This window comes from Oreochromis niloticus, linkage group LG8, assembly GCF_001858045.2.
Source record: "Oreochromis niloticus isolate F11D_XX linkage group LG8, O_niloticus_UMD_NMBU, whole genome shotgun sequence".
NCBI lineage: Eukaryota > Metazoa > Chordata > Actinopteri > Cichliformes > Cichlidae > Oreochromis > Oreochromis niloticus.
Genome location: NC_031973.2, coordinates 7,826,133 through 7,851,568, shown reverse-complemented (window position 1 = coordinate 7,851,568; position 25,436 = coordinate 7,826,133). Strand labels below are relative to the sequence as shown.

Sequence of the window (25,436 nt, the reverse complement as noted above, 5' to 3'; positions counted from 1 at the left end):
CAGTGCTCCAGCTGAGCAATTACCCAGCTCCAGACTTGTAAATATCAACGATGATTTTCTGATGAGAAGCAAGTCACTACCTGCTTCAGGACAGGGAAATGGGCTTGGTATGAAAACCACATGCTGCTTAGCTTCAATTGCTTACTGATGGCTCTGTTTGTACTCCATCATATTGGCCTATGACATGGACTTCTGTTTACTTGGTGTGATACGTTTTCCATTGAGGTTCAGAGGCTTAATAGAAACGCAATGCTAGAAGCATACACCACTCCCACAGTGGTATTAGCTGATATTTATGACTGATAATGTCTGAGTCACATCTTTACCATTGGTTGGACACAATCACCCTGCCATACATTAATGTCAGTTCAGCCACCGCACATATTTTTTATCTGTGGATGAGTCTTCATATGTAACCCTACTAATACAAGGCCTCACTTGTCTTATTGAAAGTCAAGTTTTTATACAGTGAAGTAATGCAGAACCGCCCACGATACACATTTTTATATCCGTCTTTATCGTCCCAAGAGGATGTCTGTGACTGACAGGAAAGAGACACTGCTTGCCCACCTTTTTATTTGCCACTACATCACAGCGAGCATTCGGCAGGGATTTCTGCTATGTTCCACTCATTACAGCCCACGTGTTCCTCGGGGGACTGGAAATCATGACGAGGCCCATTTGGTGTGTTCAGCAAATACAAATTGGTATGGGAAGTGTAATTGCATTGAAAAATGTTCTTTTCCATCTGAGGCTGTACCAGTGGAATGAATTCAGACTTAAGATTTACTGTTGCATTTTGGTAAATTTACTGAAATATTTCAAACTATTAACGCTCCCATATTTGAATAAGTAGTATTTTTAGTTGTGTTGCAGCAGGGGTCCATTGTTGCGCTGAGCAACCAAACTGGAACACAACAAATAACAGGATGTGTCAGTCATATATAGAGCATCTATACCCCTGATACCACAAAGAGAAAACAATGATTCACACCTAATTTTAACTTTAAAAATGTAGTGGTAAAGTAATGCTAAATATCTCAGATTTGGCCCCAAAGCCGAAGAATCTTTTTTTTAACAATTTAACTTGCAAAGCCATTTAAATTTCTTATTTTATGTGTAAAACATATTTTGGTCAATGCTAAAAGTAACTGGTTTAATTTTTTTTTAATTAAAACAGTATTTTGCAGAGGTATAATCTTCAATTTCATATTACTTGCTATTAACTTAAATTTAAATACGTGCTTACCTATATAAGGTAAGCACGTATTTAAATGCAAAACTCTGACAACAACTTGATGACAAAACAGAAGGCTACACTATACCACACTGCCATATCGGCATGATATTTTATCTGTTAGAAGCAACCTGCAGACTTTGGTGGTTAAAACTTAACCCAATTTGAAATTGTTAAGAAGTACAAGTAAGAAGTACATTGTTAAGAAGTACAAGTCTTTCAATGGTAACTTGAGCCTCAAAAGTGAATCAGTCCCCACTGACTCTAATGGTAAAATGCTCAGCTTTACACATCTAAAATATATATATATATATATATATTTTAGTGGTGGAAACGGGCTTCCATAATAAACAGCTATCTGGTAGGCATCACCACATCTGTGCGGATGCCCTTTGGACATTTTTCATTACGATTGCCTTATAAATAACATGGCTTGCTGTGTGGTTAATTGGAACTGAAATCCATCCATTAAGTCTGCGTTCCAGGCACTAATTAGTGGGCATCCAAGCTTGCTACTGTTACTGACAATTTACCCTTTTCTTTTCTCTCCAAAAAAGTGATGGTCCAAAAGTCTTAAGATAACAGCCTCACAAACCGCTTGGTGATGGCACGATTGTCCATCTTTTGCTTGCACTATATGGTCGGAATATGTAGAGGCTTATAAATTGTGAAGATTTTGGAAGACCAAGTAAATTCAGTCACAGTTTGCCACAGATGCCACATTCCTTTCCTCTGGACAGGTATGTAAACACATCACCTCTGATATTGTGAATGAGAGCCCTGTTGATACAAGGAGGTGTTTCACAGCCTTGTAAATAACCTGCCCTGGAGGTATATCTCATTATGAGCCGTGAGGAAACACTGCCTGCTTTTACAGGGACTGAGGGTGTGGGTAGCGAGAAAGGGCATTTCCGATAAGGCAAGCAGACCCACGGCTACCAGCAGCCAAACCTCCCACACAGCTATGGGTCACATGAAACCACACATGCCCCCCACTTCTATAACCACAGCGCCACGCTGAGAAGGAAACAGAAAAAGAAAAAATTTGCCAGGATGCCCCACTCCCCGCATCCACCCTACCCCACTTTCCCACCCCTTCCACAGAAAGTCATCCTACAACACTCAGTCTCACACCAAATGCAATCAGTGAGTTTGACAGGTCTTTATTTCAGTTTTTGTGCGTTTTATAGGAAGAGTAAATAAGAATTGAAAGGCACTAAGAAACAGCCCTTGCCCATGCTGTTCACTGAAATGTAACCGTGTTTAAAGCTGGATTTTGATGTACTTTGTACTCCTACTTAGGCTTAAATTCATATTTAAAACATGGGTGATTAAGTAAATAAAATTATAAGTAATTGATATATGAATACAGGGAACAAAAAATACAGAGAATGCAGAGAATGAAGAAAGTTATAAGCTCCCTGACAAAACTAGTTTGAATACAGAATCTGCTGAAAGCATTAGGGGTATGTACTGTGGTACAGATGTTTTCCTGCCTTCATATCTGATGCGCGCGAGAAAGTTAGTGGTTAAATCTGTAACCCCTGCACATGCAATAGTGTTTTTGGCCTAGACACCTTACCCCAAGTAGCTCCTGATGGCAGGGCAGCACCTTTTTTTGCACATGTGTGTAAAAGAGTGAATGAAAAACATTACAGAGAGCTTGGCAGGCTAGAAGGTACAGTACTGTAAAAGTGCAGGTAATTTACCATCTACTGTATCTCATAATCATAGCCTTGCCATCACCAAAACATTGGAATATGATATGTATTCCACAAAGACAGGACCTTCCATTCTATGGAGTATAAGAGCAGCAGCAGTTTTTCTGTATTTTACATTTGTAAGTATACGTGTCTGAAGCAAACATAAAGTGCTGATAAGAAGCAGAGGACAAGCCTAGGGTTTACAATTAAGCGAATGAAGAATAATAAAGTAATGCCACTTGAGTTTAACACTATTTGTTTTACGTTTAGTTTATATCTAGCATGCACAAGATAAACTGAGTTTCTCATCAAACTTTCACATTTCGGTAAAATGCCAAAGAGCTGAGTGCAATTGCAGAAGTCTGTTTAGTCTATTTGAAAATACATTGCCGTAAGCTAAAAAAAGAAAGAAAGAAAGAAAAAAGAACCCCCTGAATCTACAAACAACGTCCACGCATTGCATCCATGCGGTAGTGACAACGCATTCAACTAGAAATATGCGTGACTGACCTACCTGAGAGACGTGAAGAACCCGTCTTTGACTTTTCAGCAGATTACGCATTTTTGCATCCTGATCCAAAGCTGCAATATTATGACCGGACAACAGCTACTTCCGGCCCAAAGCCGATGTATATGGAAGCCCAAGAAAGCCAGTAACTAACAAATGCGCTCATTCCTTCCACAAACTCTCCATAATTGAACTGTTAGGGGAACAGTTTGATAATAAAGTCCTGCATTATTAAAAGTGTGTTTCATATACTTTTTAGCAAATGGCAACCTAATGTCTGCTGGCAGTTGTTGTGGGGTACCAAAACTCAAAGTGGCGCCATTAAATTAAAGGGTCAGTTCACAGAAACTGCAAATATGAAATATCTCCTTTCACCACATAAAGTAAAGCTGAACAGATGTGAATATTCTTTTAAAAATCTGATATGTGTGGTTACTCTAAATATGCACTACAGACTTTATTTTGAATTGTAAATGTAAACAACTGAAATTCAGGCAATCATCGATTATTGCGGCAGCGACCAAGAAGTATTAGACACAAATCTATGAAGAATATAAAGTAAGTGTCACACCAGGAGGCTTGTCCTCACTACATCTTAAAATGCCTGGATTTATCCCCGCGCAGTTTGTTTATAATATTCTCAAGAACATCTTACACAAAGAACTGAAGAGCATCTGCAGGTTGTTTACATTGCTCTATAGTAATAGCAGGCAGTATATTGTGTTTGCTGCTGTACAGGAAATAACTTCTTATGAATGCCATCACATAGTCCAGCCATGCTAAGCAAAGAAACCATTTCATTTATACTCTGTATTTCTATACAAAGAACTGCAGTAATGAATGTAACTTTGAGCATGCCTGTACACCTCCAATTTTTATACATAGACAGCAATAATTTAATAAAGAGGGTTTAATATATTTTGTGTAATTCATATTTATGTGTTGATCTCCTATAGCTATACCTCATATTCTTGCAGTGCTCTGTTTTCTTATTTTGATTCGTTCTAGTTGCACATGGAAACGACATTACAATCCTGTGTAAGTTCTCAACATATTACAGAACTGGCGACAAAGTTGGATTTGAGTTTTTACAAGTGTAACTAGCTAAGCCATATACTCAGAACATATCATGACTGGCTGAAGCTGACTCGTGAAAAAGAAACTGTAAAAATAAAATAAAAATAAGAAAATACCGAATAAATAACATAGCTTGATGAATTACTCCATTTAAAACTATATACACAGATAAAACCACATGATGCAAAAGATGTAGTATGTAGTAGAATATGTAGTATTCATGAAAGTACTTTATGTAGATTGTGTAGTCCTCGAATAGAATCAAGGATACAAGTCAAGCACCAGAGGATTTGGTAAAATATATATTTTTTATTTATTTCTTCATACAAAGAAATATTATGAATGTTCAGTATTTAATCATCTAGAAACATCTGCTCCATGTTGCTCTTGCATTGTGTAAAATTAATTCCTTTGATGTACATACCACAAAATACTTGATTTACATGTCTTTTTCATTTTTGTACATACAGATCTGCTAGACTAAATACATATTATATGTGGATAAGACAAACATTTCTAACATTTTTAGATCTGAAAACAGGCTGAATAAAACTCAACCATAACAGATGCAGCAACATGGGAGTAAACCCATGGGTGCAAGGGTTTTATTTATTTTTTTCTTGTTTCTTTTTTTTTCAGATACCCCCTCGGTAAAAATGAACAGAAGTCAAATGCAGTACTCCCATCAGCTTACAGGAAAATGTCCGACTTTTCTTCAACAACGTGACAGCTTGCTGAAAGAGGTCACCATAAATGCTTTTAATAATCAAACATTGCACTAAGTAGAGAAGAGGCGATGAAGGCTTTCTTCAAACATGTTCTCACTAGGAGTACCATCGCTCAGGCAGAATAAAAACAAGCCTAAATCACCCCTGCTAGCAACCATTGGTTTGAGGTGAAACCAGGTAGCTGGTTTCAAATGGAAAATAAGAGAAATAGCAGAATAAGTCGTTGCCTGTTTTAACGCAAGCAGGCTAACTGTGTTGGATCCAACAGTTGAAGAGGCACAACAATTTCTTATTTTAATAAGGACAATCAGATTTGACTTTTCACTAAATGGCAGTCTGACTTGAATGAGTTTTCTTGTGTGGATAGGTATCTACATTCAGTCTGAGCTCTGCATAAACGCATTAAAACCCTTCTCTGGGCGCTAATAATTCATTTCCATCATGCCTGCATTTTCATAACTGCTGCCACACTGAGCATGCATAGCTTAGTATAGCACAGCGTAGCGTAGCATAGCTTGAAAGCAGCCCCGTGCCCTTATGAAGGTGCACCATCCGCTGCAAAGACATCACTTCAAAGATGATCACCACACATTTTCTCACTCTTGCATATCAAGAATTCAAGTAGAAAGACAAAAACTAAGAAGCAATGCCGGGGACAAAAGCAGATCGCGACTAAGCCGTGTGAAACATGATATCGACATAAAGTTTTTTTTGGCAACGAGTGTTAAGATTGAAGAGATGAGACTTGAGAAGAGTGAATAAGGCATAAAGTATAACGGCCATGGATGATGGCACATGAGGTTTTCTGATGACACAAGAGGTTAGACACCGAAACCCTGCCTGAGGCAATTCTTGCTGTGCTATGAGTGCTTCACAAAAACCTTTCCTGTTCCTTTGATCTGTTTAGTCTGGGATCTAAGATGGGGCCTGGTGGACTTCTGTTTGAAGAAGTGCCATTTCAGTGAGGCGAAACCTTGCCGTCGTCTCTCTGTCATCTTTTCTATCTTTATGCTCGATTTCTGGCAGATATGCCTCTGCTACCTCACGCAAAGAAGAAGAAAAGAAAATAGGACACTCTGTCCCTGTGACCCGCTGTGCACCAACTCTTCTTTTCCTCAACAAATCAAATGCCTCTCAAGGAAATTTGATTGAGACTTTGTGTGACCTTTGAACTGAGTAGATAGGGCAAAAGCCTGGCTACCAGCCAACACTACTTCAAATGCGGAGTTAGAGAGCAGAGGCTCGATCGATCTGCCAGTTACCTTTACTTGATTAGCATAACGTTAACATGGGCCCTTATGTGGTCCGGGATAGGATTTAACATTTGATGGATGGGCCATTCATTAGAGCAGGCAGCAGGAGCACTGAGAATGAAAGGGCAGCTGTATACTTTAAGCATGAGTGACACAATGAGTATCAATTAGGTCTATTGATCTACCTGTTATTGAGTGGAATGGGACAAGAGATGTGCTGCTTAGGGCCAATGACAGAGCAGGACAATTGCACCATGAAAAACCTAAAAGGATGTAAAACACCTTAAAAAAGAATCGCTTTCAGAAAGGGTATGAAGAGGATGAAGGTAAAGTGTGTGATGTAAGTATACATGAAGATTCTCCACTTCTCCGTGAGCACTCTGTACCCGTAATATGGTGCCTCTACACTTTCCACCCTAGTTTCTGCTTCAATCTTCGCTGATTATCTGCATTATGAAGCACCAGTAAATCCACTGAGTTTACAGGACCACAAGGGAGGAGCATGAGAATTCAAAATAAAAATGAGGAATGTTAAAAACAACATGTGGGTCAGATGTTATGTACAAATATGGTTAGGCAGCTTAGTGAATTAATTGCTTAGAAATAAAAATAAATTATTATAAAATAGATTTTCTGTACATTTTACATATATATAGCAATATCTCCACATCTTGCCTTTGAATTACAGAGGAAAAAAGACAACTTCTCAACAAATTAAAAAAGAAAAAAAAAGTCATTTTCACATCAATCCCAGCCAAAGTTATGTCCTGTCATCTGGTAGAACTTCATGTTGAAGGGTCTGTAGAAGTCTCGTAGTCTCTGCACCACCTCAGGGTCAATGTTTGGATGGGTTCGCCCTTTGGTTTTTCCAAGGCAGTGGGGCTTGCTGCTGCCTTCTGCTTTCTTCAGGCACGGGAATCCCTTGGTCTGGTTGAAATAAAAATGTTTGTCTGTGATGATCCTCTTGAGCCCGAGAAAGTCTTGCACACGGCCCAGCTCTCCAGCTGGGTCGCTGATCAAACGCTCGCCGCTCACAAACAGGATCTGCTCCATGGGGAAGTACTGCAGCCAATTGTCCAGGTGCTTGGCGTAGATGCCAATCTGGATGGCGCTCCATGACGTGTCAATGAGCCCTGTAGTCCTGTTTTTAAAGGTGAGGCTCTCAAACGAGGGAATGTCAGGCTTCTTAGACAGCGTCTGTGTGTAGTCGGAGATAGCTCTAGTGACAGGGTCCCTCACTACGACGATCAGCTTGGTATCCCGGGACATGGCGGAGATTCGGGCAGGAGCTTCCCTGGTCACAAAGTAGCTTGGAGTTTTCTCCATTGTGATTTGGCCCTCTAGGGTCTTGGGCATCAGCTCCCTACAGAGAAAAAAGAAAGCAGGCCCAAAAAGAAGGTTAGGAGAAGGGTAAGATGCAGTAAGTTCTTGCATAATGTAATCAAGTTGATGGAGTGTACTGTGCTCTGCAATCAATGACTCACTAAGCCTGTAAAGCCTTATTATAGGGCTTGAAAACCTATTAGTGCAGGCAGCTCTCCAACATCAACAAGCTCACTCACTCATGAGATATCTCACTTCTGAGAAAAAACAGAAAACCTTTATTTACTCCAGAATCAAACAACTAGAGGAATTTCTAAACGTGACCAATCCTCTCGTTAACCATATTAGGTTTTCTAAGCCTTGCACAGACTTGCATGGATGAGAAGACAAATGCAACACCTAGATCACCTAGATGGTGCAAGATTTCATTTCATTTCATTGTGAATAATTCTGATGAGCCTTACAGTGTATTTTCTTTCCAAATTAACTCACAGCATGTGCAGATTCCATTATCTGATGTGTCGTCCCTGAGTTGCCTTTCCCCAAACCTCACTGCTGGATATAATGTTTCCAAGTGGTCACATTTAATCAAAATCCCTTGATATGCCCAATGGAGCAAACAGGCACAAAAAATTTGCCTTGCCGATTCAGGTATAGATGGCCACGGTTCTCTACCACCCTACTGGACCCCCAGTAAATGCAGCACCGCTGAAAGATGATGATGCTTGTTTCAGAAAGGGTTTTTTTGACAAGAATGGCTTTGGTTTAGTGCGAAGACTGGAGAATGGGCTTTAAACATATATGTTACATGCAGACATATAATCAAGAGGTACATGGGAACAACTGGTTTTGAAGGAAAAGTGAACGCACTCCGCTCTCTCCGCATCGGATTTCAGAACTAGTGGCCAAACTCGGAGTCTAGATTATGGTGGAGGCGATAAGAGCGGTTTGACTGACATTGGGATGTGGATCGCTTTTCCCTGTTTGGCCCACAGACCAGGGAGAAAAAGTAGCCTGTGTAATGTACATGAGATCAAATATGTTTCTGTTTTTTGCTGGATGGAAAGGATTCAAAGGACTGTTACACACACACGCACACACACAAAATCAGCTGAAATTCAAGACATAAAAAATCCCAACAAAGAATGAAGAAAAAGCAGTTGAAATCATTTAAAGGAAGGGAGAGATAACTGAGGATAACTGAGGGCATTGATCTATCAGGGAAAACACTCTCACAGATAAGGTTCCTGTTAGGCTGTTGTAGCCTGAAGCTCGCCTTTGTTGTTAAGGCCAGACACTGATAGCCCATTGTGTGTAGACAGTACTATGGTAGCAGCTCCCATTCAAACACTTTGTCACCTGTAAACATTTTGTGTAGGATTACAAAGGCTGAACACATTCTGTACATTTAGACATTTGTAATGCTTGATTCTTCCCCAGACCTCCATCTGCTCCTCAGGAATATACTCTAAAGGCTGGAATCTAGTTCATGTCCATTTAGCTCGTGGTTAATTCATGTAACATCAGCTCTGTCGTCAATGCACATATCAGTGTGCACAAGGTTGAAAAGTGGGGAGGGAAAAGTAAAAAAAAAAATACCCAGGGTAATGTTAGGTAATCACTAAAATGTCTCATGGAAATGTTGTTGGCATTTGTGTAATTTTAATGCATTGCTTGTGATCTAATTATGATGATATCATCTTGATTGCTGACACATCAGTAGGGTGAACGGAGCAAACGAGAGGGGAAAGCGAGCTTATTTCCAAAAGCACATTAATAGCCTGTTGAAATCAAAACGTGCACGCCAGCAAGCCATTTCTGGATGTATAAATGCAAACAGCACATGAGCACACGCTACGTTTTTGTAAAGCACCTCTTGAATGTCCTCAAGGAGTATAAACCAAACATGCTTGAGTCAAACTGCATGCCATTCTTCATTCTCTCGATGCACAATGGTGATACTGCCTGCAAGCTTTTTGTCATTCCTTGTGCTAACATACAAAAAGAGTTCAGAGCCAAACAGAAGAGGCAAATGGCTCCCGAGCTAATCCGATTTCAACACGACAATGTGGCATGGAGATAGGGAGGAGGCCTGAGTTACAATGTGCATAGTGATAGATTATGCTGATCCAAGCTCAGGGAATCCTAAAAAAAAAATCAAGTGTTGGGGGTTGAAGGAGCATAAAAGTAGGGGATGGTCAGAAAGTGGCGAGGAAACCCCTAAAAGGCGCCAAATCCACAAGAAGAGGGCCCCCCTAATAAAAAATCTCCACCTCAGACTTTGCCCACTCTCTCTGCCAAAGAAGCCGGGGGGAAAAAAGGCAGGAAAGGAGAAAAGAGAGAAAAGGAGGGGAATTTAAGTGGGACAAGTAGCTCTTGGAGAAACAATGCCTATTATGCTCTCTTTTGATTTATGAGGTGCTGCTTTTAAAGATTCCGTCAGCAAACAGGCAATTCTGTGACACCAGGCTCCTCTTTTTTCCTCCTTTTCTTTGAAAGTGAGCCTTTGTCCCTGAGCGGAGGGGTGAGCAGGGCAGTGGTCAGGGCACAGGGGCGGGGATGGGGGCAGGGTAGAGAGGGGGCAGAAAGTGGAGGGTGGGTGCTTACTGGAGCCTGAGTGGAGCACTTCGCCATCCTTCTCAACCTCAAGAGAAGCTGTTTGGAGAGCTCTTAAGTGAAACGTGTGCCAAAATTGCCCTGCAAACATCACCCTGTCCCCTTTAGATAACAGCAACTCGTGTTTTTTATAGGAAACAATAACACTCCAATTAACTTATTGGACATCATATAGTATATCACAAAGAATTCTTTGCTTGGTGGCACTTTGAAATTGTTATATACATATATATATTTATGTGTGTGTCTGTGGACATCATTTTTCATTAAGAATAATTCCAAATTGACAGGTAAGACAGAAAGCAGAGGCCGCTGTCACATGACAGCATCAAAGAAGGGCCAGCCGAGCGGCCCTTTGGCCTACGTTTTAAAAAGCCCTCATCCCATCGGAGCTCAGAATGAGGGTTATTTCGATCTGATGTTTCTGCCTCCCTCCTGTCACATTTGATTCAATGATAACGGGCTGCCACTGAGCTGTCTGTGTCACAGCATCCCTGACAAAATGACTGGTTTGCTCATAGACAAAAGGGAAAAAGCTATTTGGCGTGCGTCTGTCGATTTTATATTTGATACAAAAGGTTTTCAATTGTCTCACATGTCTGGATGTTGAAAGCATTTGAATCTCAAATTAGGGTTTGTTTATTTGAATACAGACAAATCGGAGGGCATTCTGTATCGACCATAAAAAGGGAGGGTGTGGCTTTACTCGCGTGGGCATTTAAAGCTAATGCACTCTGATTTCTATGGCTTGAATACCCTGGAGTGAGTATTATCATCCCATGGGAGGTAACAACACCCAAAACAACAGCATACACTGTACAGTGCTCTAAGCATGTTTAAGTACAGGCTCAATTAACCTGTCAGAATACACCAGTGGAAGAAAATCAAACAAATCGGGCACTTCAGAGAAATCAAGCACTTAACTTTGTGCTGAATTTTCTTTGCATTCACTCATTCTTTTCCAGTGATCTAAGAAGGTTCACTCGACCCTTGGCAATCAGGCCTTGAAGTCCGATAGCAAAGTGACACTTCACGAGTGGAAAGCAGGAGAGGGAGGAAATGAGGGAAGAGGTACTGAAAGGCTCCCTTTCTTTTCCAAGGGGCTCCTTCCGAGACCCTCTCATGAACCAATGCGCTGAACGTACAAGCATTTTCAGGAAATACAAAGACACATCTTTATTCCTTACTTGATGATAAGGATCTCGAAAGCCATTTGTTCGTTCACAGTCCAAAGTGTTCCTATTTCCATCTTTTCAATCCTGGAGACAACAAGCATTTGAGCCTGATTTGCAAATGCAGGACATTACATGTGCATCATGAACGCATATGAAAGAATTCATAGATGAGGGTTTTGTTCATAGTAGCCTGCATGCTATGAAACAGCAGTAAGCAACATGTTTACACGACACGCGCACTACAGATGCTACTAAGGGAGGCAAGCATGCACGGCTCTGCTGGTTCACAGAATATTTTCAAAGTAGCATTTAAGTACATACAGAAGCCAGACATTTTGAAATACACTCCACCGTGCCTGGAGTCTGACATTATATTTACCACAGAGCATGGCTTTGGCTGTAAATTAAAAGAATAAAGAAGATGGTTTATGGCCACTCCAATGCAGAGAGGGAGGAGTGCTCTGAATGGAGTCGCAGAAGCTTCATCTGGTCTCTCTTTCAAGCACTCGAAGAGGAGTCCAGGTGTTAGTATGTGGCCACTTAGAGCTTTTTGACAGCTCATTTCCTGGCTGAGAAGAGCCAGACACCCCTGCTTAAAGATGAGATCTTGCAGGAGTGTAGGCTGAAAGGTGTCTGCGTGCATCTTTATCTTACAGTTTGATGGTGATATGTCTTTGGGAACCCCAAAAAATATACATTCTTTTAGCCATACTCTTGAGTAAGTCTCCATATGTGCATGTACATTTCACACATGCTTGCAAATTAATACCTAAAAAGGCACCAAAGTCATGCTACAGCCTCAAATTAACAGCCTGGCTTCAGTGCATAATGGTTTCACTGTAAAGAGAAGGTGGCTGAGTGGAAGCCCCTCCAAATCTTCTGTCTGCTGAAGGGATTAATAATGCAGGCTAGCCTAGTATCACACACTCAGACCTTGAGAGCAGGACCCTGCATGGGATGGGGCATATCTTGCAGCTAAAAGGAGGAGTGCTGCTTGAAAGCAAAATTCCTCCTCCGAATTGCTGGGAATGCTGTTGTCAAGAGTGCCTGTCAGTATTAATGGAGTTACTGCAGACCACTTTCCACCCCTATCTCTGTTCCTCTACTAAAAAGCAATTCTGTTTAGAAAGTCCCACCGTCTCACCAACAATAGTACCCATGGTCTTGACTCAAGGTCATACCTAGAACATTTATCACAGCATTTCTGCTAACAAGGTCTTATCAAGAACAGAAGGAAGGACAAAAAGGAAGTAGCCAAAGATTTCACAGCCGGGGTCTAAAAGGTCAGGGTGTAATTAAGACGCTAGCATTTTAATCTTTCTCAGAGCAGCACAGATTGCAGAGGACAAACTGGTCAGAGCTCTGTGACACTTTGACACAGAAATTCTGGGCTTGAAGTCCTGATTTGGCTGATAAATGTAACTCCTAGGCCCTGAACTCCATCAAGACACTGCGCTATGTCAAAGCAGCCTGGGAATATCCTGACCCTCCAAGTAAACAAAACAGTTAACCCAACCGTCGCAACCCGTCCATCCATCATTTTAAGCTGAAGTCAGGGAGTTGCACTTCACTGATGTGGAGCTTTTTTTTCCTCTTCATTTTAGCGCCTCTTACAGAAGGAATGTGTGTGTAAAACAGTGTGTAGGAGTGGGAGCATGAATGACAGAGACAATGTGAATCGACAAGAGAGGGAAAGACAGAAAGTGGGGAAGAAGGGGAATCAGGCCTTGCGGTTTGCAGACCATGCACACTGGTTTGGGCTCATACCCAGCCTGGTTTTGGAGGCAACATCAGACACTACTAAAGCAGAATAAATAAATAGAGAACAAACCACCACATATAATGCCATGGGCTTCATGTTTACCCCCCTCTGTAATGTCCTGAAAATACTTAAGTGAGGTTGAGACATTCTTCTCTTATGCTGTCGTGGTTACCTTATGATGGGTAGCGCTGCAGAGGCGTGACAAGCACAAATTATTCAATTTTAAAACTAACTATAAGTTTTCCTACTCGGAAAATCTGTTTTCAAGTGCATTTGTTGCTATTTGGCACCTTCGGAAAACAACACTGGAATGTGTGGAGCCGCAGGGATTATTCAGGCCTGGAACCACACCGGCCTGTGGCCATAGGCGGCTGCCTAGAATTACTGAGTGTTAATAACCCTGCAGCGAAGCGAGGGAGCCCACCATGTGGCATAAATAAAACAGAGGAGTTGGTGAAAGGCATGGCGGAGAGAAGAAAGTAGCAGTAACTCCTCCGCCGCTTTGAATGTGCAACTCTTCACAAGTGCTGTCCTATTTTTCCTCCTTCAGGCTTTTAAAAGCGTCGGCCAAGAAGAAAAAAAGTAAAAAGCTTTAATTGGCCAACCTTAAAGAAGTGAAAGATCCCATCATCTGAGCATCACTTAAGACTACATCTCATCACTTTGTTTGACATGTGATACGAGATGATTCACCTGACACCGCCACGGCGATCAAGCTACTCGCTGCGTGTGCGTCAGCCATCAGACGGACACGCTGTGAAAGCCTCCACTTTGTGATACTAGCCAAAATTTGTTTAGCACTAGTAATCCTCTTTAATCAATGTGTTTGCTTGGGGTGTTTGCTGAAGGTGTTACCCCGGAGCTAGCCACGCATTCCACCACTCCATCAGTATCAGGGTGCGACTGGATGACAGCTGGGATGAAATAAACCGATGAACCGTGAAAGAAAAAACAACGGGGCAAACAACAACGGGGAGCTGCAGGTGAAGACTCGGTTTGTGTATAGGAGCAAGTGTTTGCGTACTCTGTGTGTGTCTAAGCATATCTGGGTGTTGATGTGTGGGTGTGCAGTCAGAATCAGCCATTCTGACTGCTTTCCTGACGCTTGACATGCACCAAGAGGCACATGACTCCTTGATCTAGCTACAGCAGAGATGAATAAAAGATGAAACAGACTCAAGAAGAACTTACATGCCACCACCCCCACTCCCTAGGCGCACACGCAGTCACACACAGAGAGACAGAGGGAGCGAGCAAGCTACTTTGCATCCTGTTTGAATTGGCTGTCATCCGTAACTGCCTGCACACCTTTTTGAAGACAGGTGAACTACAAAGTGTGTGTGCAAGAAAGAGGGGATTTCCTCTCTACTGTATGTCACTCACCGAGCCCAAAACCATCTCTGCGTGTGTTTGGGCTCTATCATTTTGCTTCTATTACTCACACTGCAGCTGTTGCTGCAGGTTAATGGTTTACAAATTCCTAAAGACAGCCTGCCTCCCAAGCAAACATATAATTAGCTATACTGAGTAGGGATAGCATGACAATTAACCTACTCCTTTCCGAGATGGAAACAGTGGCAGCAGCAGTTTTTATCATTTAATCTCTCCCTTTTCCTTGGTCTGAAGCTTAGATTTTTTATATAAATATACAATAACATCTCCAAGCAATAACTCTGTCTTCAGCATTATAGAACTAAGTTATGTTTTGCTGCATTGCTTCCTATAAATTCCATTCAGATGCATTTTTCGCTAAGGAGGTGGGCAAACAGAGCTCTCAATACAAAGAAGAGCAGGGTTTCCATCCAGATTCCAACTGGTGGTTATGTTTTATGCTTTGCTACGGTTAGAGAAACACCGTGGTTTTAGATACATGTAAATAAACATCTTATATGTCTAGTCACCTTCCTGAATTCTGCAAGTGCTGCCCGTGTCTAAAAATAGCCATGCAATTAATAATTTTGCAGTATTTAGGAGAAAAAAAAAGGATGTTGCGATTAAACACATTTGTGATAAGCTCACTTTGATGTATTTCTGGCTTCCAAATGCCAGCGCACATCCATAATTTAACAGACACGCCAAAACACAGAATGCTCTAAATTTTTCGATTTGAAACCATCTTTAGTCTTATTTCGATGGCACTCTTCACACAAAGACAGAAGTCATGAGGCTTTTCACCTTTTTTTTCAGCAAATAAAATGTAGTCCACCTTTCATAAATAAACATCACTAAGATTCTTAATATCTGGCTTCCTGTTGGGGTTTTTTGGTGTTAAATTAGCACATAACCTCTACAGTAATATTAATATAACTTACAGATAGTGGTGGAGTAGTTTTTGCTTCCAAAGTAACTGAGTGCAGTTTTCAGCTTGAGATCGGTTAAACAAGGAAGAGAAAAACTGCACGTGGTGGAAAAATAATTGGCATTGAGTAGAGTTTGGCCAGGTTGTCTTAGAGGTGAGCTGAAGTGTTCTTACAGCTCTTACGAGAGAGCCCAACAGCACTGGGAGTACATCTAAATGGAGAGAGTGACTAGTGTCGAGCAGCCAAGGTGGAGGGAGACAGCTCGAGGTTTCTAATGAGCTCTGCTCTTTTACTGCCAGGCTAATGGAAACCTCGGGAGACCTTCCTTGCGTTCTCTTTCTGTGTGTGTTGTATGTATGTGTGTGTGTGAGTGTAAGAGAGAAAGCGTGTCCTCCTTTCTCCCACAGGCAGGCTCGCTCTCCAACACCCTAATGGCTACCTCTGGGACTTAATACCTGGGACAAGTGAAGCTGTAAAGGTCTACTGTCATCACTTTTTTTCCGTTCCTCCCACTCCTAAACTACTTTTCCTTTCCTTTGGAAAGGACATAAGACTCACCTGATTAACCTACCTTTAGAAGAGTAACAGTAAATAATTAACAAAATGGTATACGGGTGTCTGTCTCCAGCAGCCTCTAGGGGAACCTTTTTAATGTGCCAGAAAGTGTTTATTTAGCAGCAATGACTGACCATTAACTCTGGAGGGAGGATGTCTGGTTCTGTTCTGACATGTAAAACAACATCCAAATTATCACCTCGTTAAAAAGGGTCTAATTCACATGTAGCACAGAGGGAGGGTTTGTATACCGCTTTCTCCATCATAAGCTTCCTTTCTCCTTGCTCCAAGACCACTTCATTTGAATTCTTTGCATTTTATTGTTGGTGGGCTTGAATTACTCTGGCATTATAAACACAGAGATATAACCTCAACGCCATTCAAGCCTCTTTTTATGATGCCATTGTTTATTTACATTGACACAAGCCAGTGTAATGCCGCCCCGGTGTGTGATTTTGCATAGCAAGCTGGCATTGTGTAACCAGAGGAGTTTGACATCTAACAAAGCAGCGCCAGTCCTGACTTTTACACAGATGTTACTACATGCACTGCAATGCTTAAGTCACTCCAACATAGCCCCCAATCCAACCTTCCTTTTATACAGAACTGCAAAAAAAACAGTGCCACAAAATGTGTCTTTTAAAAATGTGTTTGTGTGGGTTTATTTGTGTTTGTTTGAATGGCTTTGTCTTCTTATTCTTTGCATCATCCATTTCAGTCGAATGTTGACAGCAACTTCCTGTCAGCCTCCTCTTTTATCCTCTCATTCAGCAGGAGGTTGCTGTCTGTTGCAGCTATATTGTCTTCACTGGTGTGGCTAGTGTTCTCTGCACACCAACAGGAGAAGGATGGGGGATGCAAGCCACCACGGCACAGCGCTGCCACTCCCTTCTCCACAGGTCTCCCCTTTCACTATTAACCGGTTGTAATTTGGGGATAAAAGCTGTCTTTTTTCCCTGCTTCTCCTCCTCCCCCAAGGTCACTCTGTATTCTTGACCGGGCTACGCCAGCTTAGGCAAAGAGGAGAGGGCTTCCCTCGCCCCTCTACACTGACCAAAGCCTCCTCTGGTAGTGGGTCACGTCTGGTCAGCGAGGCCTGCAGTGAGCCCCACCCAGAATTGTAAAAACCAAATATGACATGTGACACCATTCTTGCACATCAGCAACACAAGTGCGCAGCTGGAAAACTGGAAAAGAAGGAAGAGATTTGAGGATGATGTTTGGGGGAAGAACTGGGAGGCACCGATGAGAAACAGGGTGCCACTGACGAATAATCCACCCATATGGGAACTGAAGGTGGAAGTTTAGCCAACACGGAGGCACAGTTTCAAACTGCTTGTTTTCACGTTGGCCACTGCTATTGAGGATTTGAGCAGAGGATGTGAACCTGCTGTCAGCTGTACGGTTGGCTGGCCGGGCGCTCATTCCCAGAGGAACTGTGGAGTTCCAGGAATCAGGAAACAATCAGAGGGCCAAAGTATCTAATCATGAATCTGGCATTGTCTTCACTGCAGCTCCATCTGAATGAGAGCCACTTAAACTTTCAGTACTTGATTTTTATCAAAAGCAGTTTAAAAATAATGTTTTTTTAAAATCCTCCTGTACATAACTCAGTAGGTTTTCTGCTGTCGTACGATTGTTTATGAAGCGTTGTAAGATCCCCTGTGGGGCTTGTAGCTTCCAGCAGCTTTCTGTAGCTCCGCAGATGGTCAACACACAGACCCTGTCAGCAAGCAGACGTGGGTCTGACCTCAGTCAAAGGCTCTTAACCCACCTCTACACATTACCTCCAATCAAGCCTGACCAATCAATACTGGCTATCCCAGAGGAGTCAGGCCATGGAGACATTTGTGTATGATGTCTGACAGTTTCAGTCTTCTGTGACATCAACTGAAGATTATTTGTGGTTTCACAGCTGAGCCTATTAAAATAACGCTGTATGCATTGAATGAACAACACTTCCACATACCCACTGACTTTCCTTAAAACATCCCATGTATGCAAACATTAGCACTCGATGTTTTGTTGGTCAAATGATGTTCTATAGAACCAGGTGGCCCTTTTGGCCATTGAGAGGAAGAAAGGAGGGTGAGGTCAGTGGCAACAGAAAGTGGATGGGTCACCTACATGGAAATAGGAGCTCCCCTGTGGCGAGCAGATAAAGGACGTGCACCCATCCAGAACCGTCTCTGACATGGTCAAGAGATGCAGTCTGACTCCAACTCAAGAACCAGCAGTGGGGGTAGAGATAAATAACGGCTTTCAAACAGTGCAGACTTCCGCAAGCATCCCAAGTCTGATAGAGGAACTTGGTTTCTTTTCTTTTTTTAAAAAAAGGAAGGTCCATTTTCAACAATGCTCCACTTGTCCTTTTGTGGTGCTGTAAGTAGCTTTTACTGACACTGCTTTTTAAGTCCGTTTACCTCCACGGTGTTTTATCACAGACTCGATACAAAGGTTGACCAGCGAGACATCCTGCTCAGGGAAGGCACCCATTCAGACAGAACAATCTCTACAGAACTGGAATCACCTTTGATTGCAAATCACATGAAGTGTGCAAGCCAACTGTTATATTACTTTACTTTGACACACCACTTCTTTAAACTCTCAACCAGAAGCAAACCTTTTTTAAAATTCTCATGCAGAGAACAAACAGCTGACAGCCTCTGATAGTTTCTAATTAAAACGAGCTTAGTAATAGCACAAGTTAACACCACAATATGAAAACCTAAGACACATACCACCATATGGCCGTAAACTATGTTACTGCACCCTGCCCGACATGTGTACAGCTTCTCGTTTAATGCTAAAGCCACTCCGAGGGAGGAGCGACAGCGTCAACAGTGCCTGGCCCTGACAGTGAGCTAAGACCAGAGCCCGCGACACGACAGCAAAACCACAGCACAGTAATTACATATCAAAGCGCCTTCATAGCAAATACGGCTAAATGGGATATGAAGAGAGCAATATGCACCACAGACTGACAGGGCAAGATGAGGACTGTAGTCAACAAGAGTTAGGAATAAATAAAATACTGCAAGTTGAAGAAAACAAAGTCGGTGTGCAGGAGAGAGGCCTTCAGCTAATGTGCATGAGTTAAAGCATGTTCCAAGGTGACATACAAGATCATACAAACTGGGGGGAAAAACTGATTTAAGCTATTCGCAGTTTCTTAAAAACTTCACTACAAATTTCTATAAACTCTCAAAAAAGCTAAATCACTGCAATTTTTTATGATCGTTCCTCTCACTTCTCTCTGATTGTTTTATTCCATAAAGTGAAACACAGTTACAAATGTTTGCTTGCTAAATATCTTTGTTACATACCAGTCTGTGAAAAATCATACAAAAATGAAAGTGGTTAATTAAAAAAAAAGCACTTGCACTGTTTTCCCTGTGCATATTCTTTGGGAGCTATTACACTTTTTTATTTTATGAATTACCTTACTGCAATTACGCCATTAATGTGTGTGCTATAGAGAAGCATACATGTTTTTAAAATTATTATCAGATAACACCGGTTTCGCTTACACTACTCCAGGGAACAGGTGCAAATAGAAAATAAAGAACCAATGTTCCTCTTCACATTCAGTCACAGTGGCCTGCTTAATTCTGAGTCACTCTTTCTGTGTGTGTGTGCGTGTGTGTTCGTCGGGGCTAGTTCATGCATGACCTCACTGCGAAAATGTGTACCTCCTGATACAAGGACCCCTCGTTCAAAAGCATGAATCATGTGTTTGTCTTTGGCACAACTAAAAACTGTCAAAGAACATCAGAAATCCACAAAAGGACTTGTTATCTCCACCTCCTTTCACTTTGAAACTTCTCTTCCCGCTGCCTCCCCGAGTCTTTTCTGCTCTCTCTATCTCTCTCTGCGGCTGCATTTACTTGGTGGAATTCCAACGCTAAATGCGTGCCCATTGGGGGAGGCGAGGATGGTGCAAGCTAGTTACAATAGTGCATGACAGGGAGATTGTGCAAATCAACAAACAATGAGAGGTACGTTACACAACTCAGACACAAACACACACACACACACACATAACTGTCTCCATAAATGACCATGATCTCTGATCACATTCCCACAGAAAATATTTCAATGCCACACAATTTTGCTTCTGTCTGGAAAATGTCAGTATTCCCCTCCCAAACTGCCAAATCATCTCCAGTATTTTATTCTAATGGGACAGCGAGGGGGATCAGCAATGAATTAAGTATAATTTCCCTTGTCTGTCCATCCTCACCCTCGAAAAAGAAACCCTTTTTTTTTCAGTACAGGGACTGCTTACACCAGCTGTTTCACTGTAATGTGCACTCCTCACTGCAATTCTTTAAAAGAAGTATTTCATAACAGGTTTTGCTGTTACCAATCTGAATGAACTTGAACAAAAAGTTCACGGATTTTTGTTTAACATAAACGCTGTTTAGGTGTGCCTCCAAAGCATAAAATGTCTTTATCACACAAAAATAAAACACATAAAAATAATGTGGAGTGTACACTGCTCCAGTGTTGTCGAATAGCTTTTGTTTCCAATGCAAAATCATCAACAAATAATAAAATTCTATCACAAAACCTTGAGTCCTGACTTCTTTACATGGTTTTGAAAAAGTATTGAATTTCATGGTCTAAAAGCTGACTGTACTTTTCCACATTTCCCCATACAAGAAAAGTTGGGCATGCAGTCGCTGGAAGTCAGTTAAATAACAACCTTCCCAAACCAGTTAATCTGGCTGCAGTAAATCAATGCTTCTATCAAAGCAAGCGCATGAAAAACAAATCACAAAGACGTGATCATAATTTAAAGTTTAGAATCTTTTGATGAACTCTGCTTTTTTTAAATATTCATACAAAACTTGTAAATAAATAAATAAAGATGGTAATTAACCACATTGGGTAAATGTTTTTGAAAGCGTGATTATAACGTTAACAATAACTGGTCATTTCTCACATTGTATCTGTAGTAAATGATAATAAATCAATAAAATCAGTTGACCATTGGTAAATGAACAGCTGGAACTTTACCTGCATTATAAAAATAGCTTACAAAAAATACTTGAGCACTGATAAAAATAAGATAAGTAAAATATAACTAAAAAGAAACAAAAATAAAGTGTAAAACTCAGGTAAATATTAGAATATATTTTTAAAAGTCTGTCTGTGCTGTGACCTGCCAAGTATGGTCATTAAGCTCAATAGTCCCTCAGCTCCTCATATTAACACTTAAGTGACCAGGATAATCTCAGACTGTGGACCTCTGAAGATGTTAAATGGCTTTTGTTCTATAAAGAACCCTTCATTGTATTTTACATGCCATTTTCTTGCCTTTAAGCCCATTGACATAACAATAGTTCAACCCCTTTCAGAGCAACAAACACTATTAGGTAAAATATTCCACGGGACAAACATGTAATAATATTGAGATTTTTTAATTTTTCAAACCTGATCTAACAAATCAACAAATTTTTACCTTTTTTTAACTGGGTCTTAACACAGTGAGGTTGGTCAGATTTGCTTGAATTGCGCTTCAAGCCTCTTTTCATAAGGCGTTGTAGCTGAGTAGTCTGAAATTTGTCCGTATTTGCTCACTATAAGCGAAGGAGAAAGGTCGGTCAGGACCTGACTGTACCCCGTACAAACGTAATAAATGAGAAATAATTTAATTAAAACCTCTCCTTGGTCGTAAAATAACACGACTCGATCAAAGAAACTGGAAAAGTAGGTTTGAATCTGACATACAAGCCTGAGTACGCATCCCCGTGGAGGTGCAATATTGCACTGTGTCCAACAGAGATCACTGCACATCGCAGAAACACGCCAATCTCACCGTAATCTCTACCCGGCTACATAATGCGCTTTCAATTCTTCGATTCTTTCAAAACAAAATTACGCACGCGATGGAAAGAAAAAAAATAATCAGTAAGCCATTAATCCTCAAAATTAACAGTTAATTAAAAATGCCTAATCTGTGCTGCCGACATCCAAAAGGACGTAAACAGACAGAACAAAGCGGAGGTAACAACCTGTGTGTTTATTTAAAGGTTTAAGTTGTGAAATAAACTCAAAACCTGCTGGATAATTGTTAGAATTTGGTGTGCTTTTAAGGGGCTCCAAATAAGTGACATATAAATCAATTTTGGGTAAATAGATTAAGCTGTGTTTAAAAAAGAAAAATGTCTTAAATGTTGTTGGATTGAAAAATGAACAAGCTTACAAAAAATTGTGTGCAACCTCTAAATCTGAGGCACTTTAAGGAAAATCTACAGCCGTTCGGACCCTTGTTTGTCTGGCTTACTGAATAAATTCAGCATCGCTGTTCTGCACTGCATTGCAAATTCTTTCGTACAGTTTCTTAACCCGGAAAAGTGTATTCGCCCTGCATCCAGATAAATAAACGCCCGGTGATTAGTTTTACCTGTACCACTCCAGCCCGTTGTCATAGTTGCGGTCGAAGAAGTGAGGCTCCGCTCCCACGGCTCTGATGTCAGGATGGACCCGGAGAAACTCCAGCAGAGCCCGGGTCCCTCCTTTCTTCACCCCGATGATGATCGCCTGCGGCAGCTTCTTGCTCCCGGAGCCGTTGGAGAAGCTGGACATGGCGCTGGGCTCCGGGGCTCTTTGGTGCTCCCCGTGCATCTCGTCCCAGTCTTCGGCTCTGTCAGAGTCCAGCTCGTTATTGAGCAGGTCTCTGGACGCAGCGGTCCTGATGGACGGCTCCTCATAGTCACTCTCTATATCCTCCCAGGGCTGCGGTTTGGCCAGCAGTCTGGACACCAGGTCCGTCCTGCTGCTCTCTGTCCTCTTGCCCACCGCAGAACCAGTCTCCTTGCCCCGGTAACTCTCCACGACCAAACTTGGCATGGTGGAACAGTAGCCCACGCAGGAGTACAGCATGTATACCCAGATTAAAAACATGATGCTGAGCAGTATTAGTTTCTTCTTCACGGGGCTGGACCAGAAGGCATACAGGTTGTGGAAAAACAGGCTATATTCCATAAGCCTTTCGGTTGAAAACCATATCCCAGCGGCGCATATTGCCTAACTCACTCCCGGTGGCACCTTTGCAATCCTTGCAAAATTAAGCACATGCTCATGAAAAAAACCTAAAAATAAATAAACCCTACAAATAAAACAAACAAACAAACTAGCCTAAATAAAAGCGGAGGGATCGGTGTATCCAGGAATGAGAAGGCATGGAGGAAACGATAATCACAAGGGTGCTTAAATTTGGGGAAAGTGTTGAGTTGCGACAGGAGCAGCACAGCCCCGCGCTAGCCTCATCTCAGGTTTGCTCGAGCTCCTGGGTGAGCGCGAGACCTTATACAGAGACGCGCGCGAGAATGACGGCGGCAACGGCCAATAGCCGCGAGGGAGATAAATATGCAAGGCTTATGTTGATACAAGCGAGCCAATCAGGTGGGAGCATGGGCGAGTCCGGCCGTGGGATCCTGGGTATGGAAATGAGGCGTGTGTGCGGGACTCTGCTGAGAGTTTGGAAAACTTTCACACCGGGCAAAGAGTTCAATTAGCTGAAGTTTTAAATGTTTCACTCAAGTTAACAGAACATCTTTCACACAGTTTTTTTTTTTCATCTATTTTCAAAATGTTTTTTTTTCCAATTACGAATTCCAAAGCTAATGTTGTCAGAAGTGCTAAAAAATGTACAAGGTGGTGAAAAAATGTCTATAGGCTACATAAACAATGCAAAATAATCTCAGTTCACAAACCACATCATTTGAATGACACTGACTGTGAGTGAATGCGAAGAAATGAGGAGGGCACAGTGCTGGCGGTTAGAACTGGAAACAGGAAGCGTTACTTCATTATTTAGCTGAGATTTTGTACATATTATCAAAAATTACAAATTATACCCCCCATAAAGAGCAATAGAACATATTAACAATGACATACTAAATAATAATAATAATGACAATAATAATAATAATAATAATAATAATAATAATAATAATAACAGTAATAGTTAGCCTATAATTCCCAGGTATTTTAATTTCCTTTGTATTAAACGTGTGTCTTAATTGGATTTTTTTTCGCGCATTACAATAACTTTGCTTAGTTCTCCAACTTAGTTTTGCAATTTTTTTTCAGTACTCAGCACGTTAATTAAGGATGCAAAGCAGGAAACAATACTTCGATAATCCAACATGATGGAGGCAGTGCTCTCCCGGGGCTTTGTTATTCTAATATCCTGTTTCTGACAAAAGCTTGAGAAGCAGAAAATCACGATTTTAATCTGCATTTATTAATCTTTTTTTCGTGTGTTTATTTATTTATTTTACTTTAAAAGAAAGTATGCCATGAAGGTGTCTTTATTAGTTTATTAATGAAAAAAAGTATTCCTCGCATTAATGTAGGCAAATTTTTAAAATATAGTTTGTTTGGAGAGGTTTTTTGGTCATATCAGCCATCTTCCAAACCCAGGCATGCTTTTTATTTTATTTATTTATTTTTTATTATGATTTCTTTTTTCTATCTGAGAACTTCCACAGCTCAGCAAACTCAGAAAATAAAACGCATCGAGTATCGGAAACATGCATTAAATTTTAATTTTAGAGAGAAAGAGAGGAGAACAGGGACACCGAGTGCTTTTCGTCTGATTGGAGATGACTCAAAACAGATCGGTAATTTAAACCTCGCGGTATTTTAGCCCCTTTTATGAAACAGCCAACCCACTGATAAACTATTATGGGTTTTTTTTTAATGATTTGTGCAGCCTTCTTTTTCATGCGTGTTATTACACATGAACAAGCACGATTCATTTTTCTCCCTAAAGTTTTGGCTGCAAGAGTCAAAGCCACGTTGCAATAACGGCCTGAATTGTTATAAGAACAGAAGATAATATAATCATCCCGAGCCTGCAACGTCACGCATAAACAGAGCATTTCTAAGACCAGATCTACTCTTTTTTTAAATATATAAATATGAGTAATTTTCCTGGTGGAAAAAATATGGCATTGCAGTAAAAGGACCTGTTGCTTGTGCTGATGCTCCACGGCGAGTTTATCGTAGCCTACTGAATATTTTCTCCCCATGGCATCAGAGTCACTTTTTACTCTAATAGCATATTCCTGCGGGGACTTTTGGGGTGTAGTTTTACTGCGCTGGATGTATAGTTTCACTCTAAATATTTCTTTAGGATTAATGCTGCTATTTGGATTCTGTTTTGTAATAACCAACCTTTGAA

General features: G+C 41.1%; 1 protein-coding gene across 1 annotated transcript; it reads right to left on the bottom strand.

The window, feature by feature from the left end:
• Positions 1–5,010: 5,010 nt before the first annotated feature.
• hs3st3b1b (heparan sulfate (glucosamine) 3-O-sulfotransferase 3B1b) lies at positions 5,011–23,525 on the bottom strand. The gene is made up of 2 exons (XM_003453387.5): positions 22,650–23,525; positions 5,011–7,869 (listed from the first exon to the last, which is right to left on the bottom strand). Exons 1-2 carry the CDS (start codon positions 23,228–23,230, stop codon positions 7,251–7,253), a joined length of 1,200 nt encoding a protein of 399 aa, XP_003453435.1. The 5' UTR covers positions 23,231–23,525; the 3' UTR covers positions 5,011–7,250.
• Positions 23,526–25,436: the final 1,911 nt, after the last annotated feature.